At 49.0% G+C, this 20,919-nt stretch overlaps 2 protein-coding genes across 4 annotated transcripts; both read left to right on the top strand.

Moving 5' to 3' along the window:
* Positions 1-476: 476 nt before the first annotated feature.
* Positions 477-15,144, top strand: LOC122184000 (G-protein coupled receptor 35-like). Of its 2 annotated transcripts, none has more exons than XM_042878512.1 (3): positions 477-927; positions 11,684-11,728; positions 13,985-15,144. In XM_042878512.1, exons 1-3 carry the CDS (start codon positions 878-880, stop codon positions 14,952-14,954), a joined length of 1,065 nt encoding a protein of 354 aa, XP_042734446.1. In that variant the 5' UTR covers positions 477-877; the 3' UTR covers positions 14,955-15,144. The 2 variants fall into 2 exon arrangements, with proteins under 2 accessions (XP_042734446.1, XP_042734447.1); XM_042878513.1 differs by lacking the exon at positions 477-927 and adding an exon at positions 12,369-12,622 and having other exon boundaries at positions 11,714-11,728.
* A 913-nt stretch (positions 15,145-16,057) lies between these two features.
* LOC122183955 (G-protein coupled receptor 35-like) lies at positions 16,058-20,186 on the top strand. 2 transcript variants are annotated; one of them, XM_042878443.1, is made up of 2 exons: positions 16,058-16,536; positions 18,124-20,186. In XM_042878443.1, exon 2 carries the CDS (start codon positions 18,136-18,138, stop codon positions 19,081-19,083), a length of 948 nt encoding a protein of 315 aa, XP_042734377.1. In that variant the 5' UTR covers positions 16,058-16,536; positions 18,124-18,135; the 3' UTR covers positions 19,084-20,186. The 2 variants fall into 2 exon arrangements, with proteins under 2 accessions (XP_042734377.1, XP_042734379.1); XM_042878445.1 differs by having other exon boundaries at positions 16,058-16,540.
* The last annotated feature ends 733 nt before the right edge of the window (positions 20,187-20,919 follow it).

The raw sequence follows: 20,919 nt of genomic DNA, 5'->3' as shown, positions 1-20,919 counted from the left end.
CCCTGAGCTGGGCCCCCACGTGCAGCCCTGCCTGCGGCACAGCCCTCAGCTCATGGATAGGGCTATGTCAGAGCATGGAAAAAGATTGTGAAACCTTCTGCTGAGATATTTGAGACCTCAGTGTTTTTCTTGCTAATTTTGAACCCGTGAGATGTTTCTCATGGCCTATTTATAGAGCAGCTTGCTCTCAGAAGGCCCTGCTCTGCAGAGCAGGCCTGAGAATCTCACCCAGAGACATCGGCCAGCACAGCCATAGTGATGTGCTGCAGCTCATACATGCAGGGTCCAGCCCCAAGGCACACGGATGGATGCTGAAGGTGACGTTGGCGGGAGGGCAGTAGAGATTGAACCTTCCCATCAACATCCCATTGCATTTTGCTGCTGTGTGACAGATGGCAGCAAGGAGGCAGTCTGACAGAATGGCGTCTGACGTGCGAGTGTGCATGAAGCAAAGCTGTGTCATTGAATTCTCCCATGCTGGTGAAAATGCACAGCTGGAGGTGGTAACTGTGTAGAAAAAAATGGTGTTTTGTAGCTGATCATAGGCTCTATCGAAGAGTGCTGCGGTGCTATTTGTATCTGTTGTAGTTTATGCATAAATAATTAGGAGGCATTACTTTTGGAGCAAACTGTGTATTCCTCAGACACTGAAGGTGCTGAAAAGCAAATAAGAGCGCATGCTTGCCTCCTTGTCAGCCATCCCACAGTACACAGCTTGTTACACTGCTGGTGAATGCTAATCTCAAATTTGGATTGGGTTCTCACTAATTGATCTGCTCCCAGGAAATCACTGCTGTGCTGTCGCTGGTTGCTGGCTGCCCCTGCTCTGCTGTGTTTGTGTGCTCCTCAGGTATTCTCTCCGTGAAGCAGTGGTTACATGGGCTTCAGGGCTGCCTTTCCAACCCCTCCTGCAAGAGGAGAGCACAGGTAAGGCTCTTATCAGCCATCTCTGTAGTTACGGACCAGGAGTCTCTCTTATCTCTTTATCCTTCACTTAGCCCTTGCCTGGAGGCACTTGACACAGTGGTTGCTTTATCTGGTCTGCTCTCTGGATCACAGAGTTCTGAACAATAACAAAGAGGGGAGGCAGAGGCAAGCCTGAACTAGAAGTCAGATCAGAAATACTGAGAAATGAGGGAAACAAAAACTGCATCACATAACCAGGGATCCTGGCTGCCATGGGGCCTGCGCTGCCCTGCTCAGCATCCAGCCCTGCCTTGCAGAGACCCAGCAGGGATTCTGCAGGAGGGAAACCCCTCTGCTTGGGGCTTTAGCTCTGACTGGGGCATTGCTGGCATGAGCCAAGAAAACCACAGTCAAGCTAAGTACACAGCTAACCAACCCCCATCCCTGCAGGTGCTCAAGGCAAGGTTGGATGGGGCCCTGGGCAGCTGGATCTGGTGCCTGATTTCATGGTATGCAACTTGCCCCCAGCAGGGGGTGATCTTTAAGATTCTCCCAACCCAAGCTATTCTATGACTCTATGATAGTTTATAGCTGGCCTAAGGGTTGTTTGACATGGGTAAATCCAGTTTAATTTGGCTGCCTGCTGCATCAGAATAATCTGTCTAGCAGAAAGGTGAATAAAGCAAGCATCTGTGGAGATGGGAACTGCTCCACAGGGTCTGTGCTGGTTAATGCAGAGTTCCTTCAAACCCATCGATGCATTACTAATGGCCTGTGATTTCTGAGCTGCCTCCATTGATTTAGCTGATGTCTCACGTGTTGGAAGTGATGACAGCTGACTTTGCAGGGTGAAGGCTGTGGTCATGGACATCCAGAACAAGCCGGTGAGCGGAGGTTTAATCAGCAGGAGCAGCTCTCAGTGGTGGGATGCTTTTCAATGGTGGGCAGCAGGAAATCCTCTTTGGTGTTTCAGGCAGTTTCCTGGGGGAATGTGTATTAAAAATAAATAAATAAGTAAGGGAGAAAGAAAATGTTGCTCATACAGCAGTGAAAAGCAGGGAGCTCTCCTGGGGGCTGAGCGCAGGCAGAGGCAGCAGCACATCTTCCTCATCCTCCTCTGAGAAGCGGTAGCAGCCTGTGCTGATGGACAGCCTCATGGAAACATTTTGCTTGCTGGGAATTTCTCATGCTGCAATGGAAACACCCCCACCCCCCCTTGCTGCCAGACTTAAAATTAGAGGTATACACGGACCTATAGAGAAGTTAAATAGAGCAGAATCAAAGCTTCCCTAGCAGGCAGCACTCACCTGTGAGTAAGTATCGCATTTCCAGCAGGTGATCTGAGTTCTGTATGATAGTTTCCTCATGCTCCAATTTTATTTATTTATTTATTTATTTGTAATTCTATTTAGCCACTGGCTGGTGTAAGGCTTCACTCAGGCCATGTGGTGGAGCAGCTGGGTTGTGGCATGTGAGTGGGGATGCCGCAAGGGAAGAAGAGGTGTTTGCATCACGAGCACTGGACCTCAGGGCTTTGGGAAAGAGGCACTGTATTGAATTCCTTTGGTTGTTTTAGGAAAGGAAACCTGTAGGACCCTTTGTTCCTGCTTCAGGTGAGGTCAGAAAGGCAAGCAAACCTAGACCATGCAATATTCCCTTTACTTTGTAAGGATTTTCTCTTTTCCTAAAAAAGACCTCAAAGTTTTCAATCTCATACTGCCAGGGAATGGCTTTGCAGGTAAGCAAGGCAGGTTTGAGTTTCCTTGCCAGCAGTGAGAAAGAATTAATTTCATCCTGCAAGGCCAGGAGGTTTTGCTATCCTCCCACTTCCGCACTTCTCCCTGAAGCATTTTTGCTTTCAGATATGGGACTTCCACGGTCAGTGAGGGAAACTTGAGACCTGCTGGGCAGATATTGGTATTCAAGGCACGTGCAAAGGACCTGTGCAAAACTTAACCAGGCTTCTACTTGGATTTTGTCTGGGCAACTTCCAAGGGGAAAGTGAATGCACAGGTCTGGCCCAGGAGGCCAGTTCTTTACAACTGCTCTAGGGGAGGTCAGAAAACCAGCCCAGGTTTATTCCAGCACAGCGTTCATGTGGGGAGGCAATGGATGTTATGGGCAGGAGAAGGATGAGAGGCTGATGCAGCAAGCTGTAAGAAGAAGTTTAAATAGAGGTCACTGTGGGCATAGTAAATTCCTGATTGATACTGTTGCTACATACTGTGCAGAAACAACCGAGTCGTCAGATTGCTGTGAAAATACACAGTATTGGCTGCAGTGATTGCTTGGTGGTATCCAGAACCAGAGGGAAGGAAAGTTCTTCAGGCCGAGGTGAACACTGCTGCTGTTAGAAGTCAGCTTCGGAGGGCTGGTGAGGCAAAAAGCCACAGCAGTGCTGCTGTGTCTCTGGAGAACTTCAGCCTCTCAGCCCTCGCAGGGTGCCACGAGGAACTGGATGGATGGCAGGGATCTGCATGATGCCAGGTAGCCAAGCTGCTGCTGGGGTCTGGGTTTCTTTACACCCAGGAGGGCAGTTACCAGGCCCCTCTGAGTTTTATAAATCATAGAAACATAGAATAATTATGGTAGAAAATGACTATAAAGATCACAGCTTGGCAATAGCACCTCCTGCAAGGCCCGGCAGCCCCCCAGGCTGCGATCGCTGCAGCTGGAGGCTTTCTGGCTGATGCTGCAGGCAGACAAAGCCCAGTTAGCAGCAGGGAGCAAAAATGGAAACTGATTTAAAAATAGTTGAGATTAATTTGAGGAACAAAAACATACCCCACTTATTCTTCAGATTGGGAAACCTTTCTGGAAGGAAATGAGCACGCCTGCAGGCTGCGGGCAGGGGGCTATGGGGGCTCCAGCAAGAGCAGCTGCACATTTCTTCCATGACCACAGAATTCTTGGCACTTGGTTTCTTGTCTGGGACAAAGTGTGATTTTATTGGTAGTGGAACACCTTATGCACAGGGAAAAATACAACAGCCTTTGGAGGGCTTTAGATCTTCCTGGTCTCTTGGCTGCACTATGGGAGGGAGGGACCAGCTCACAGGATTGGGAAAGACCTGTCGTCAAGTTCAACCAGCGCCTGGCCCAGCCAAGCCCACTGCCAAACCACATCCCCATGTACCATGCCCTCACATCCCTTAAACAGCCCCAGGGATGGAGCCTTCACCACCTCCCTGAGCAGCCCATCCCAGCACCTGTTTCCTCACATCCTATCACTTGCTGCCTGAGAAAGGAGACTGCATGAGATGAGCACTGCTGTGAGCATTTGTGATGCCTGTGATGTCTGGTGCCCCCAAAACTCCTGCACCCATTTAGAAAAGGACTGAAAAGTACCTCCACTGCGTGAAGAGCAGGATCTCCCCTGTTCTGCACTCTTTGCAGATGAAAACACCCGGGGTTCCTTAGAAGAACTGAGTTTTGAGGGCAGGACTTTGCTGAAGCCTTTGAAAGAAGGTGATGGCCGTGGCACCTGCTTAAGGAATTGCTGTCATTTTCCTTCTCTCCCCTCCTCCTTGGTTGAGTCGATCTGTATTTTAGCCACAAGGTGGCACACGGTCCTCCCCTGGGAGATCAGAACGGGATCACAGGACAAACGGTTTTTGTTCAGATACCCGGAATTCAGGCTGAGCCACTGCTGTTCCCAAAATAAAGCCCAGGCAGACAATGCCTAGGATGGCTCAAGTCATTCTTAGGGCATGGCAGAGGGAACACCTGAACCTTATCTTGTGCCGGGTTCACAGAACCTCACTGCTGTTACCCTGGTGCTGGAAGAATAGAGGCGATTTCCAAATCGATGCTTTGGTGCTGGTTTTTTATTTGTTTGATTTTTTATTTTCAAAACCCATGCACAGGTGCCAGGTTGATGTCTGGCTTTGGATAGAGGGAGCCTTGTCATCCCAGTAATTCCCAACAGCCTCTAACAGCAACAACAGTCCTCAGGTGAATGAAGGCAGCAGCACTGTGCAAATTACCTTCTCTTTCTTATCCATAATAAGACAGGTAATAATCCTCCTGCTGGACTAATTACACCCAATGAAAATAACTCCCACTGACAGTATTTGAAGAATAACCACTTACGTGAAGAAGAGTGAACAGTGATTATTATTTTGTACGTGGCTCTCTCCTGCCCCAGCTATTGTGACCTCAGTAAATCTCAGTGTAATTAATCACAGAGGATTAAACGCTGCAGGGGAAGGAGCAGGAAATTATGTAAAGACAAAACTCTGGTTGGCTTTGACTCGCCATAAATTTGGGTTATCTGTCTCAAAGAATACATTTCCTAGTCCGCCTTCTGTGGAGTAAATCTACCCAATTAGATTTGTTTCCATGAGAACTGTACAGATAGGGAAGACCGGAGTATTCCCAGGTGTGTATGGAGCTAATCTAGAAAGGCAGTGGCTGTGGATGAGCTGGGTTGGCTCCTCAGGTATTTGAGAAGCAGAAGAAAGCACACAGATGCCTCAGCAAGCAGCAGAGAGGGTAGGGCTTGAGTGCTCATCTTTGAAAAGCAGAAACCAACCTCAGAGAAACTGAAAATTCAAGTGTGTCTGTATCAAAGCAGAAAGAAGGTGTTAATTTAGCACTGAGGGCTAGCAGTAGAAGGGTCAAGATCCTTAAAAAACTTCAGGTCTACCACCAGCCTTAGAGGCAAGAGGTCTCCAAGGAGAGATTCCACTCTATTCTCTCTCCAATTCTGAGGGCTTCACTCATTAAACATTTTCCTGCCATTAACCTCTGCATTAGTTGCCCTATAACAGGTCAGAGCATGGATCATCAGAGAGGGTAGGTAATAGGCTGTGAAAACAAAGGAAAACATTAATGGATTCTTTCTTGTCTCTTTCAAAACCCATTAAGGCTTCTCTAAGTGTGCTAAAAGCCAAAATGCCCCCTGCACTCAGGGGGCTGCAGGCATTTAATGTCTGAAATCTGAAGAAATGACTTCTTCAGATACACACTGCAAAGCCTCTGCCAGGCAGCTGCCATTTGTTAGCTTACCAGATCACTTCTTGCACTCCTAGCCACCAACCAGGCGCCCACGCTGAGCTGACACCAGCTGCCCCTTACCCTATGGAGGGTGCCCATGTGCCACTAATGGCTCTCCTAGTGCTGCCCTGTGTGGTTTGTGATCATCCCAAGTGCTCCTTTGTGGCAGTTCTCTGGGGGATTGCCCTTCTGCTTGGGCGCAAGGAATGCAGCTTTGGTGTGGGCAAAGCCCTTTGGCTCAAGGCACCAGCAATGACCTGGCCAGACCCAGGGCCCTGAACATTCAGCATTCCCATCCTGAAGACCAATCCTGAAATAAGATTACTCCTGGTGCTCTCTCTCTCTCTCTCTCTCTCACTTTGCAAGGGGAGATCAGCAGCTCTCGAGTGGAAGAAAAGTCCTCCAGCTCAGCCACATTTTTGCACTTCTGGCACAAAATCCAACAACTCTAGAGGCAGCATTTTCTTGAAGTGCAAGGATCCATAACCTGGAAAGCTCATTGCTTCTTGTGCCAGGTTTTGGCTGATGGCAGCAACGCCAAGAATCAGTTTGGAGAGCTGGGGGTATTGAGAACCCCGGGATTGCTTTGCACTTGCAAGGCATAAAAACATCCCTGACATGGCTTGCAACTCTCCTGCAGTAGTAGGATGTGGTATTGCTCTAAGCAGCAGGGCTTAGAGAGCAGCAAGCATCCAAATGTCATGGGACATGACACACTGCAGGGCTGTCCAAGTCCTGGAGAGGCTGCAGGTCCCCACTGAAAACCCTGAGCTGCTAACAGTGCTATTTTCCACTGAGCGTGGCCACTTATTCCAGTGTCCAACAGAATGATTAGAAAAACAGTAGTGTTAATTAGCTACTCCTAAACAGACTGAAAGCAAGATGAAATCCATTAGTGGTTTAGAGGAAAAGCAATTCAGTGACCGGGAATGAGGAGAGCAAGGTAAGAGGTTTCCTGTGAGAAAAGGTTTGCAATGAAACATAATTGAGTGGTTCCTTTTTTCCGTCTTCCACAACCCATTGAATTAAGCATGTAACCAAGCTGAGCTGATTGCTTCTCTGCCTTAAGCGTGGTTTTTGGTGAGATTTACTGGCACCAACCATTTCTTTATGCCAAAAAGTCAGCCCAGCAGTGAAAGTGCCACTGGGGATTGGTATCAATGCAAGGGGCACAAGGTGCACCTGCAATTGGTGTGGGTACATGAATTTTGGTAATGGCAAAGGAAATAGGGCACTTGGGGTGAACCTGGAGAAGGTGGTGGTGGTTTCTGCTGGGGAAAGCAGTCCTCACAGCTCCCCTTATCAGTGTGTTAGCCAGGCTGCTGTACTTAGACATCACATAGACAGCCTGGGATGTTTAGGTGGAATTAAGACAGCTCTCTTGCTGCTCCCACTCTCTTCCTGGACAATACTTCACCTTCAGCCATCCCCAGCCAAGGAGACTGATGGGATGCTTCTACGTTTCAGCTGCCCACAACAGCTTCCCTGCCCCCAAACCAACGATACTGCAATGAATGGCTATTTTAAACAACGGGCAGTGGGAAGAGGTGAAGGGCCGGGAGCCCAAATAAGAGGCTGTTGTGGTTATTACAGCAGCAAAGCTTGGGCCGATTTAGCAGGCACTTCACTTACACCGAGTACAGCCCTGCCCCCAACAGGCAGCCGATGGCATCGAGGTCATGAGAAGACATTAATCTGCAATCTCACCATCTGTATCGCTACCATCTGGAAAATGTATTGCGGCCAGATTCTTGCACAAGGGAACTGAGGGGAAGTTTGCTGCTTTCCTGAGTAAGAAATTGCGGTCAAAGGCTCTCACACAGGTGAAGTGTCAGTGCGAGGCAGATGAAGCCCCAGGCACCTGTTCCTTGTTACATGGGATCCAGCACACGGCAGTTTGCTGGCCCTGCACTGTGCACCCCCTGGCTCCTGCACCAGTTGCTCATGGACGGCATCCTCTTCAGCAGATTTCCTGCCCAAGTCTTGTTCCTTCTTTCTAGAAAGTGCAGAGGTCTTCACATGAGACTCCATGAAAGGCACATCTATGCTGACAAAGCTGTCTTGATTACAGGAAGGGAATTGGGAGAGGGGCCATTGGTGGTATGAGGTCAGTGGCTTTGTGCCACACTGCCTCCAGTTCTCCATGTCTCACCTGACATGGGTGCCAGGGACTCTGGAAGCCAACACATCCAAGCAGCAGAGCTGAACTTCCCAAACCACACTTTCCCCACGCTGTGTCCACACAGAGGGCACATGTGCCTCTCTCCTAGAGGCTCTGCCTTTCTGCCACATCCACGCTCTCTACTGTGTTGTGCTATTCTGTTGTGCTCACTGTGTGCACACTCAGTACAGCTCCAGAAAAAAACAACAGTAGATACTTAGAAGCATGCTTCCCTATGCAAAAAAAAAAAAACAGAACACACATGAACAACTCAGTCTGATTGCTGACATACTACACCTCACAATGCATCACCCAACAGGCTCAGGGCAGCATCAGTTGCTTTGAATCCACTTATTCCAATTGCAGAGTTTGATTATATTGAACGCTTACTAGCATGTACAAGAAAAAAAATCTGTTGTCATTGGCTGTGTCATCACCCAGCCCTGGCAAAGTCCTTCTACATCCAGAAGATTGTACAACAACATAGCCTTCTGTATTATAATTATAGGACTAGATCTTCATGGTTGAAGTGTGGGAAGGAATAGAAATAAGGCAGAGGATGTTTGCTTTGCTGCCTTGTTAAAGGTGGTACAACCAAAGGTCACTCAGTGTGTCACATGAAGTTTGACATCATCCCACGTAGGAATTCCTCCTGTTTCACACCACAACCAAAACCACACTGTCTAGTCTTGCATAGTGCACTATATTTTATCAACACAAAAACAGGTGTAATGTGCTAGCATCCTTCCATCCTAGGATGTGGTATGAGGCTGAAGAAAGTGTAAAGAGCTGAGGAGCTCTTTAAAGAAAAAGAGAGTGGATTTTTCTGGTTTTGTTTCTTGTAACAAAGTCATCCACATGTCAGAACAGGCAGACTACTCCTAGTAAAGCTCACCTGGGATTCAGTAGGCAAAAGCCTTGTCCTGCATCACTGTCCTCTTGGCAGTGAATGGCTATAGTACTATAGCCCAAGTTGTAATCTACAGCTATACGGATAGGAAGCTTGCAGGGCCTTTTTGTGTGCCCTTAAAGGACCAGAGCCCCTGCAGGGAAAAGTCTCATTGTTGTGAATTTGTAGGAGCTGAGACTGAAGCCTCTTGTTTGGCAACCAACCCAGCAGACCCATTGCAGGGCCGTAATGCTATAATATGATGGAAAGTACAGCAATAATAGCAGAGCAGCAAAATTTGAGACTACAGCAAATAAGAACAAATCCAAATGCAGCAGCAACAAATACAGAAACAAAAGAAAAAAAAACTGCTTACCTTTAGAAGACCTCAAGTAGGCAGAGATCTCCAGCAAGATACCCTCACCTCCTATACCAGCCCTTAAATGAGGTCTGGGAAGGGCTGGATCCTGGTTCCACCCTTCCAATCACTCAAGTACACTGCATGCACCTGAGCTCCCCTGGGTTGGCCCTGCCTTCCACCAGGTGCTCAATCACTGCTTCAGGCCACGACTTAGCATTTCTGCTGCCTGCCCTCAATGGATGGGAGCATAGGGCAGAGCAGTTCTGTGACTGCTAAGTACATAACAGTGACCACATTATTGAACAACTGCCAGCACTATTTTTCTACTGGTTTAAGTAGAGAAAAGTCAATGGTGTTTTCAGTAGAAAATTCAAAGTCCTTCTAGGCTCATTGACCTCAGCGTGTTGATCAGCGCGTTGATCAGCATGTTTACACGCTCGCTCCTTTTCTGGCTCTCAGGGGAGAAGCTCTCTGTTCTCCTCAGCTCAGAGCAGTTCTCCCCAGCACCAGGGCTGCCGTATGGCCACAGTGGGTCACTGATCCCAGGTGCAGGCTGCCCCTTGGCCTTCCACTGCACTGTGCCTTGCGATGGACAGGACTTCTCCCCAAAATGGCCTTCAGGACCCCACAGGTAGACCTGTGGACAGGACACATGCCCACACCGTGAGAGCTCCTCATCCTGCAAGAGCTCCCCACCGTGCAGTGAGACACCACAGCCACATGTTGGTGGGTGACAGCTGTGCAACCTGTGAGTCACTGCCCTTCCTGTCCCACTTTGCATGGCAGAGTTCATGCCTGAGCACACACACTGGGGTGAGTGTGGGCACTACCAGCTTGGAGACAGCCAAGGCTGAAGGCTTTGCTTTCCCCACAAACACGGTCAGCAGGAGAAAGCAGAGCACTTGTGCCCACCTGGCTGGAGAGGAGACCTCTTTGGGCCTGGTGAATGGTGAGCGCAGCTACAGCAAATTGCTCCTTTCAGCCTGGTGTCATCATTCTACTGCTGAAACAGCAGGGTCTGTGTGTAGAAGTGCATATGTGGCAACGTGGCTGTGTCCTGTGCTTCATAAGATTCCTTATAACAGCTTAACTTGCTTCACTGCCAGTGCAAACACTAGGTGCTCCATCACAGGGGGCATGGGCATGACACCCCCAGCCCCAAAGGAGCAGTCTGGCTCCAGGCTGAGAACCACCTAACTTGGATGACTCATTACCATACTGGTTTCTCACCTTCTGTGGACACAAACATGCTTATCAACAAGTCTCCCAAGGAAGGAAATTATGCTGCTGTGATAGTTTCCACTGCATCATTTCTACCAGACACTGAAGCCCACTGCTACCCTGAACCCCCCAGGGAACTCTTTGCTCCCTTCCCCTGTGCCTTTTTCCATTCAGCACATCCCTGTGCTTTTTATGGGGTGAATGCAAGGTATGTAAGCCTCCATGTAAGCGGAGCAGTGTGAGTGGGTTTCATCTCCATGACCTTCTGTTGGGTGCCCTGATCTGCATCTCCAGGGCACCCACTTTGTGAGCAAGTGGAGTACCTTGTGCACTCTTTCATGAACAGCCAACCACTGACAGCTGCCCTGCAGCACAGAGATGTTACAGCTGGTTGGGTACTGAGGGTTAGTGGGCTGGTTGGGTACTGAGGGTCAGTGGGCAGCGAGGCCATTCCACATCAGCCCTAAGGCATGCTCATTGCTAACACCAGTAAGACAGTCCATCTCTGGGCCCTTTGGGGTTTACAGATGCCTCACCCTCATCCACTTCTGCCAAAGCAGGATCTGACAAGTGAAGTTCTACCCCAAGACTGTGGCAGAGACCCCCAGGCCCATGGCCAACCTGAAGGCAGGGGAGCAGCTGCAGCCCTGCCATCACAGACACCTGCCGCTGCACCACTGTCCCATGCAACAAACCCATCCCAAGGGGCTGTTGGAGCAGCCACGTCCATCTGAGGAGGCTGTGAGATGTTCTCCACCTTAGGGATTGCCTGTGCCACGCACTGAACTGCCTAGGACTGCACAAGGATGGCCTTGCACCTTTGGCTGCTCAAGTGAGCCAGTAACAGATGTTGCACCTTCCTGGCTGTGCCCAGCTTGGCTGTCAGCACAGCAGCTCAGCTCTGCATTTACTGAGTACACCTGCTAGCCAATGACCACACTTCTAGGTAGTGCCAAGTGATGAGGCACTGAGTCCTCATGGAAAACATTACAGCCAGCAGATGATCTTATCTTTCAGAACAAGCGGACATGAGATCCTTCCTCACGCAGGAGGAGGAGGTGCTATAGAAGCCTTCAAGTACTTGCGAGCTGTCAGTTCAGGTGATCATGTGTGTCTGATCACAGCCCTTCTTGCCCTCCTCCTGCTAGGTTGCTGCCGGGACCTGCTGTGACTCTGTGGCTTTATACCTGCAGGTAACTTCACCCTGTCTTGTTCTCTTGCTTTGCATGCTCAGGGGCTTGCTGTAGTGGGGAGGAGGTGAGGAAGCTCAGTGCCTGGCTTCTCTGATTCAGCACAGATGCTGCCGTGCATGGTCCTGCTCAGCAGCTGTACTGCTGAGATGTTCCTTTCCTGTGCTTACTGCAGGAAGAGCAGAGCAGGCTGCTTTCTAACAGCAACTGGTGGCTAGAAACTAAGCTATTCCCATTGTCACCCCAGCAGGTATTGGCCACCACCGTGCTTCTGTGACACCTGTTGTGTCCCCAGCCTCTATCTCACTTGCTTTCTCCAAGCTCCCTGCTTAAGGCCAGGTAAAAACTGGAGAAAAATGTGCTCAGCCCTGGTCTTGCTCCCACCTCCCAGCTTCCCAGCCTGCCACAGTCTGTGGCAGACACAGTGCTGTGCTGTGGTGGTGTCCCTCTGGCCCCTGCCTGCTCCCACTCCTGCAGGAGCACTGAGATGCTCTGTAACTGCAGCCATCAACTCATCACCTCTGATCCACATTAAGCATTTTCAGCAGCTGGAGGATGTGCTAGTTTATCGCACAGCATCTCTTTGAAGAAGCTTACTGTTCACCCATACTTTATCTGTGTCTGCTTTCACACCCTTTGTCAGTTTCCTTCCTCTTCCTGCAGCCTGTGAGCTCCTGGCCAGCAACACTTGCAAGCCCTAAGCTGCAAGGCAGGTTGCTGGGAACTGCATTGGGACCACATCTTCAGCTCCAAAGCCAACATCAGCCAGAGCCCTTCACGCTGCAGGGCACACTGGTGGTTTGCCTGTGCCGTACTTCAGCACGGAGGCTGTGCTGGCAGTGCACACCACAGCCAACATAAAGCAACCTGGGAATCAGCCACACCTGCAAAGATGTGGTAAGCTTGACATGGCAGCTGCACTGTGGAGGAAGGTGTTTCCCTCCTGCTACTTACTGAGGTTCAGAGAGGTTTTCCTTGGGTGACAGCTAGCAGGCAGCAAGCAGCAATCTCTGTTGGGAAACCCACACTTGAGCACGTAATAATCATGTGAGAGCTCTGTGCAGGAGTCACATTAATGTCTGCTGGTGATGCTTGTCTAACCCCCTAGCTTGAGGCATTTATCAGTCAGCAGGCCTGCAGCTGGAGGTAGCACGCTCACCACCTGAGCACAAGCTCTGTGTTCTTCTCAGGGGCAAATAACTGCTTAACCAGGGCTCTGCTGTCACACTGTCCTCCTGCAACTCTGAGGATTTCACCAAATCGCCCACCATTTCATAGTGTGGTAAAACCTTGCTTTAAAAATCAAACGTTATATTCTTTCAAATGTGCACTGAGATGCAAGCAGAAGTTCCACAACATCACTGATTCAGAGAAAACCCTTTGTGTAGGACACACAGAGCTGCTTTGCATAAGATGGAGCCTGACAAAAGCTGGTCTTATCAGATCTTCGTACAACCAGCACTGCTGTGAAGCATCTGGCAGCCAGTGAGGCAGAGGCTCAGGACCTACTCTTATGTCTCATGGGTTTCCCAGGGTGTTTGCCCTGAGAAGGAAACACTTAAGCCCTTACTTGCAGCTCCTTGTCACGCATAACCATTTCTTCTTTCGGGTAAGTCTTTCTGCTTTACATCTGCAGACTTTCACTCTCTTCTGGAATGAACAGATTTAACGTTTGTTCAACCCTCCTTCCCTGCAGTGAGGATGAGAGCAGCGTGTCTCAATCACTCCCTTTGGGTTTTGTCATGCCTTTGGGATGCAGGACTCAGATTCTGCTCTGTTTTCCTCAGCTCGGAGCAGGAGCAGCAGGTCCAGGAGACTCATTAGAAGAATTTCTGCTCAGGGGTTACGCATACTTAGTGCTGGCTGCTTCAATCCCTGCCTATCTCAAAACCGAGTCTGAATCATTTTGCCTGCACAGGCTGGCTTAGAGAATTAGTACTGACATTATCACAGGTTGTCCTGGTATCCATGTGTTCTCTTCTGCATGTCATTTCCCCCCTCATTCAACAGCTCCTATTTAATTGAGGCTGCCTGCTGTGTCCTATTGGAAGTGCTCCCAGAGATATTTACTCATAAACTGAGTAAATACAAACAGAGCTTGAGACACATCCATCCCAATTACAGGATGACTGAGAAAGCTAATCCTGTGGACCCAAATTCACATTTATAACAGAATAAATATTTCCTTAAATGACCTTTTTATAGGAACCACGCACCTACTGAGAGGTAGGAGGGTCTTACCATTTTTCCCCATTTCAGGTCTCAGACCATCACATGCCATCCACCTATCAGGACAATGAATGAATCCAAGAGCTGCAGTCTCACAGACATAGAGGTGAATCCCCACGTCCATCTCACTGAATTTTCTCTATATATCCTCACTTTCTTTTTTGGAGTGATTTTTAATGTCCTCGCCCTGTGGGTGTTCTTCTGCAAAATAAAGAAGTGGACAGAAACCAGGGTGTACGCCATCAACTTGGTCTTTGCCGATTTCTTTGTCATCTGCACCTTGCCTTTCATGGCATATTTGATCTGGAAAAAGTCAGTTCGAAATGAACTCTGCCAGTTTATAGAGGCAATGTACTTCATCAACATGGTAGTGAGCATCTACATCATTTCATTTATCTCCATCGATCGGTACCTGGGCATAAAGCACCCCCTGAAAGCTCGGGCCTTCAGGTCTCCATCCAAAGCTGCTCTTCTCTGTGGGCTCCTGTGGCTTGCTGTCACCACTGCAACCATCTTAAAACTTCAGCAGAGATATGCTGACTTCTGCTTTCAGTACGATGCCAGCACTCCCACCGCTCTGATACTGCTTTCCATGTTCTTCATTTTCACTCTTCCATTAGCAACCTTGACCTTTTGTTCCATAGAAATCATCAGAAACCTTAGGAGACAGCTGAAGACAAACTCACCGGAGAAGAAGTCAATCCAGAAAGCTCTTTATATCATTTATGCCAATCTGATTGTGTTTCTGCTATGTTTTCTGCCATCCCACCTCCTGCTCATTGCCAGGCTCATAACGAATCACACTGAAACTACCTGTTCCCTGAACCACTTTTTGAAGAACTTCTCGTCCATGACGCGGTGCATTGCCACGTCCAACTGCTGCCTGGACTGTGTCTGCTACTACTTTGTGACCAAGGAGTTCCAGGAAGCCATCCTGCTGCCCAAGTCCAGCGCTGCCAGAACAATGCAAACCCATTCTGTGCAGACACACGTTTGCTAAAAAAAGGAGAAACTAAACAAAACGAAACCACAATGAAACCAACAAATTCTACCATGTCAAGAGGAGATATGGCTGCGCTGTCATGGGGATAACCATCCCCCTTTCACTCCAAGGAGAGCTTTGTTACGTGTATCATTGTTAAGCTGTAATTTCTACCCTGTGTTTCTGTTAAGCTGATAAAACATTTTACATAGAGGTGCCAAAGTGACTCTGCAATGGCAGTGCGTAAACGTTCCCTTCCCCTCCGTGTGTTACTCTTATGGGAAGAAGGGTGGCCCATGTATGTCAGTCACGCTGTTTTATTTCACAGCTAAAGTCAACTCAACCTAAAACACAAAAGCCAACAAAAAAGCCTGTACTGTGCTTTATCTCATGGTGTATCTCAGATTGCTTGCATTAAAACAATCTGATGGTGCCAGGCTGGACCCCAGGTTTGCCCTGCTGGCAGCAGTGCAGGCTCAGGGTAGCATCGCACAGCTGGACACAACTGGACTCAGCTGGACTTCCACAGCCTGCCCACATTGTCACCTCCCACATTTCCATGGGTATAAAGCATTTGTGCTATGAGTAAGCAGCTCAGAAAAGCCACTGGGGAGAACAAGGGGGGAGAGGGGGTAGGGGATGATCCCTGTGTGTTCTTCTTTGCTGCCTAGGAAAGGGCTTTTTTCTTTTTAAATACTGACAAATCTCAGTAACTGCTGCCAAGTGCTGCCCAGGCACTGCCTGAAGAGAGCAGAGCACCAGAAACTGCTGTGAGGGAGCCCTGCTGTGTCCTGAGCCCTCCCTGCCCATTTGCACAATTTCCCCACCTCCTGACACCCACAGAACTCTCCCCTCCATGCCAGTGTCTCCTACCTGTGCCTGGTTGGCCATGATTGCCATTTCTGGTGTGGCTTATCCCATCACATCGATGAGCCACGGTAAAGAAGCATCATGCAGAGGACAAGCAGGACCACCACATCTGCACTCACCTTCCAAACAAACAAACAAACAAACAAAAAACAACAAAGAGCAACATGCCAGGACCCTTGCTCTGGGCCCACCTTGTCAGGTGCACAAGCACTGATGTGCCCCCTAGGAAAAGCCACTGCTCCTCCCTCTGCTTGCTTACTCTGCAACCACACCCAAGGCAGCACGGTATGCTGGGCTCCCGCCGGGTCCTTCTGCTGCCAAATGGGCAATTTGCAACCATTGTGGGTTTTATTTTAGAAAGGGTTTGGTTTCAGACCACTGAAAATATTAAATTTTAATTGCTCGTTCGCGTGCATGGAAGCAGAGGGAGAGCAGGTTGGGTGCAAAAACGAATGGTGGTGAAGCACTGAGCTGATGGAAGAGGAACAACAGAGGGCACCAGAGCCTCAGCCGTTCTGAAGAGGAGGTGGTAAATGAAGCAATTTTGGGGAACAAGAGCTCATTACTGCGCTCCAGCGCTCCTGAGCTGTCAGCAGCAGGCTCCTGGGCAGCTCTGCCCAGCACAGCATCACCCCACTCAGCATCACTCTGCACAGCACCCACACCCCTGGCATCTCCTGAGCAACTGCAACCTGCCCGAGGACCTGACCCGAGGACAGCCCCACAAGAAGTAGGTAACTTTCAATTCTTCTTGCGCAGTTGTGTGGCAGTGTGCTCTGTTTCCTGAGCTCCTTCAAAAGTGCTGCCCAGGGCTCCCCACTCGCTAGCAGGGGTACAGAGGTGCCTCAGTCTCTTCCTGCCTTCACTGATGTGCTCTGCTGTTTGGCAGCCACACATGCTAGCTATCCAGGGAGGTCATCATCCCATGCTGTGGCCATGTACCACTCCTCTCCACGCACCTTCTGTGAGGGGACACCCTGCTCTGGGCACACTGAGGCATGGGACCAGGGGATTGCTGTGGGCTCAGCACTCACATGGAGGATTCACAGGGCTCAGCTGCTAGGTGGGACAGTGATTTGCAGGCAGAAAGCAGCACTTCCAGTGCAGGATAGTGACAGCGGGCTGGCAGGGAACAGCTGTAGCGTGGATAGTAGCACCGTGCAGCCAAGGACCTGGGATGCTGGAAGCTCACAGGAGCCAGGACATTGGCTGCATGTCAGCCCTTCCATATAAATTCCATTCTGAAAACTGTATCTCTGTAATACCACCCCAACTCTGGCACTGGGGCAGGTGCTGAGCTTTTTTCTGGCATTGTCAGATCCAGCTTCCAGTTTTGGACGCTAAAAATGATCCATGTAGTTCATGCAGTCAGACTGTTTCTCCACAGTTTAGATATTAGGCCTTAAAAGTCACTGACTTATAAGGCAATGTATCTGTAACAGATGACAGGAATCTGATTGTTTCCTTTTCGTGCTTCTCTGTAACTGCAGACTGAGTCTGATTCACCCTCCCTGGTCTTTGCAGCTAGTGGATAGTAGCAGATGCCCTGAACTATTTACGGAGGCATCAGGAGATAGGCTAGAATCTTGGATTTGTGTTTTCTGCACTGGCAACAGTTTGGCTTCCTATGTTGAAGGCTGAGATCAGGCAGGCATGTCCATTTTCCCCTCCTGGTGTCAAGCCATACATCTCCAGCAGCCTGAAGGAGGAGTGGCAGTGCCCATGGCACGCAGTGTGCTCCAGGAGTAAAGCCACCAGAGCTGTCCCACGACTGGAAGGACCTGAGTCCTACGTGAGTTCGTGGGCATAGCAAGACCCAACACAGCCATCGGGTGGCTTTGGCAGTAAAGCAAAGGAGGAATGCTGCCCTGCTCTGCTTTGAGCTGTCCTAAAGCAAGAGAGCCAATAGATCTCCAATAGCCACAGAAGTGAAGAGCTAAGGGACTACAAAATCCTGCTCTGGAGACCCTCTGCTGTTACCAAAACTGTGTGAAGGTGGATGTAGGGTGGACAAGCCAGGCCTGCAGTCGGATGGGTTGCTGTCCCACAGTAGTTGCAGGAGGGATTTGCTTCTGTTTTTCTAGCTGCTGTGAAGAGCCACTGAGCCCCTGCAGGTCTGCATCCCCAAAAATGCAACTGCTGTGCACCAGCAGAGCCCCAGGAGAGCTGTGTGCCACCCTGTCCCACCCACAGCCCTGACTCATGCAGTGCAGAGGAGGCGGGAGCCGTGGAGCCACGGCTGAGGGCGCTGCCATGGGACCCGGCCCAGGGGATCTGTCCCTGAGCTCGGTCTGTCACCTGCGCCCTTTTCTTACAGAGACTGCCCGCCATGTCGAACTGCACAGAAATCAGCAGCGCGTTGCAGGATCGTGTGATGCTATTTCAGCTGATTGTCTACATCCCAGTCCTCGTTCTGGGGCTCCTGCTGAACACCATCGCCTTCTGGGTCTTCTGCTGCAAACTCAAGAGATGGACTGAGACCCGGGTGTACATGATCAACCTCATGTTTGCAGACTGCTCCCTGCTCTTCACCCTGCCTTTCCTGATATATTTTACCAAGAACAAACATCCCATAGACAAGCTGTGTTTTGCCATTGAGGTGATACATTTTACAAACAGTCCTATGAGCATCTTCATCATCATGCTGATTGCCATCGATCGATACATTGCAATCAAGTTCCCTTTGAAAGCAAAAACTCTTCGATCCCCACTGAAATCAGCCTGTATCTGCGGGTTCCTTTGGATAATGCAAATAGGTTATTCCTACATGAACATGGTTTCTAAACAGAAGAATGAACATTTTTGCTTTCAGAAACATTCTACTCAGCCTGCATATTTAATATCATTCTCCATTTGCTTTTGGTATTTTATTCCCCTATTGACCATAATTTTTTGTTCCATACAGGTCATCAGATGTCTCAGAAAGAAGATGGCCAGCAGCCACCATGAGACAAAGCTAATCCAGAAAGCGATCCACATTATTTTTGTCAATCTGTGTGTGTTCATCTTATGTTTTTCACCTATCTACATTGCATTACTTCTGCGACTCGCAGCGGAGCTAGCTGGAGCTTGTCACCTGCTTTCAAAATTTAGGGTTTCTATTCAGATCCTTTCATGCTTAGCCAATTCCAACTGCTGCCTCGATGCATTCTGCTATTACTTTGCAGCCAAGGAAAGTCAGGAATTTCCCTCTCTGCTCCCCACTTGTATATCATTGAGGTCTAAGATGAACCAAAGCCAAGAGTCACAGCAACCCACAGATCAAGTCACACCATAGAAAAAGGACAGTGCACTATAGACATTAAGACCAAACTGCTGCACAGGTTCTGAGGCAGAGGGAATGGGACCACTTGCAATTGCTCTGGTATGGGCATTTCTGTAGAAAGGGGTTTGATAATAACTTGAATTTTGTCCTGCTGCTCTCACACTTAAATGCAGCTCAGATCATTGCCTTCAATAATTGCATCACAGGTTCAGGTGTCTCCTTGTCAACAGAGAGATCCCCTGGTACAGAGAATAGCTGATAAAGCCATTGTTTTGACCACGCACTTTGTTGTACATACCATGCAGCTTAACATAAGAAACTTAGCACTGTTACAGCAATGTATAAAGCCACTCCTACTACTGTAATTTTTGGTCATTAAAATAAGGGAAAAGCTACTCCAGTACAATGCCTAGCCTAATACATCTGTGTCAAAGGATTTGCCTGGTTTCTTGCCCAGCTGCAAAATCTCAGTGCCTGCAGCTATCAGCAGGATGCTGGCTCTCATTCAATCTGACTGGCCTGTAGCTCCACTGATCCTTCCACCGGCTGTTGTGGATGGGCATTGCACTAGGTAACCTCCAGTCAACTGCAGTCTCTCCAGTTGGCCAGAACTGCTGGTAAGTTATTGACAGTGGCTTGGTGAGCACTTCTGGCAGCTCATTCTGTACCTTAGTCCACAAATGTCCAATCTTTTGACTTGCCTGGGCTGCACTGAGTGAAGAGGAATTGTCTTGAGTTGCATATACATAGGTTGCACCAAAAGTAACATCTCCTATTTATTTTCATGGAAAAAACACCTACGAAGAGCACAGTAACACTATTTGACAGAGCAAATTCTCAGCTACAAAACACTATTTATCATCACAGTCATCACCATCAGTCTTGCACTGTCACCAGCAATGAACAGGAGCCTGAATGCCACATTCCCCAAAGCACCTTCATGGAGAGATCTCCTCCAAGTCCAGAGGAGACATGATCAGACTTTTCACTGAGTTGAATGTCTGATTGCAACTCTATACATTTCATTTGAAAATTCACAGGTAATGTATTTATGCCAATTGAAAATAGAATTGTGAATATATCAAAAACTTGAAGGTTTTTTTCAGCAATCTTGAAACCTGTTCTCAAATTCCTGTATCAGAATGGAAAGCACGGTTGCGTATTTTTCTCTATTCTCAGGACTTTGCTTAACCACTGTATTAAAATGCAAACAATTATTTGCTGTCACTTGGGTTAGCACTGCTCTGTGCCCTCCATGTGCTCTGATTGGAGCCCAGACAGTGTTGGTAGGACACATGTTGCTGAGCTATGGGTGCATGCTTGGGGCCAGGTTGTGCTGCTTGGAGGAGCAGAGCTGTTGCCATAATGGTGTGGGATTGAGGGCGGCCTCAGGACGGGCTGTGCTGGGCCTCGTGTGAGCTGTGAGCCACGGGCTGGACATAGTGCCCTAAGATGATCCCATCTGGCCCCACAGGTCTGTGCGTGCTCAAGTGGTGTAGTCACAAGTCACCTCCCCATGGATTACAAGGACTTCATTCTGCTCCACATCTCTGTGCTCAGCCAGGCTGGCCCTCTTCCCTGCTCACTCATTTTTGATACAAAGGGGCAGCCTGCTCCTGTGCATTCAGGATTTCATTCCAGAAGAATATCTAGCCTTCCTGGACTCCTCTGTCCTTTAGAACTAACTCCAGAGGGACTCTGTCAACCAGGTCCCCAAAATAAACCAAACTATATCCTTTGAAAATCCAAAGATCGTATCTGCCAAGGTCATCCCAGTCTCATGATGGGACTTCCCAAAACCAAAACAAGGTTGCATCACGCAGGGCAGTTCTGAGAAGCCGTCAGCCA

The sequence above is a fragment of the Lagopus leucura genome, unplaced genomic scaffold (genome assembly GCF_019238085.1).
Source record: "Lagopus leucura isolate 7727_CA_CO unplaced genomic scaffold, USGS_WTPT01 Super-Scaffold_100021, whole genome shotgun sequence".
In the NCBI taxonomy this organism is placed as follows: Eukaryota; Metazoa; Chordata; class Aves; order Galliformes; family Phasianidae; genus Lagopus; species Lagopus leucura.
The sequence above is the reverse complement of the archived record's forward strand: the minus strand, read 5'-3'. Positions and strand labels throughout refer to the sequence as shown.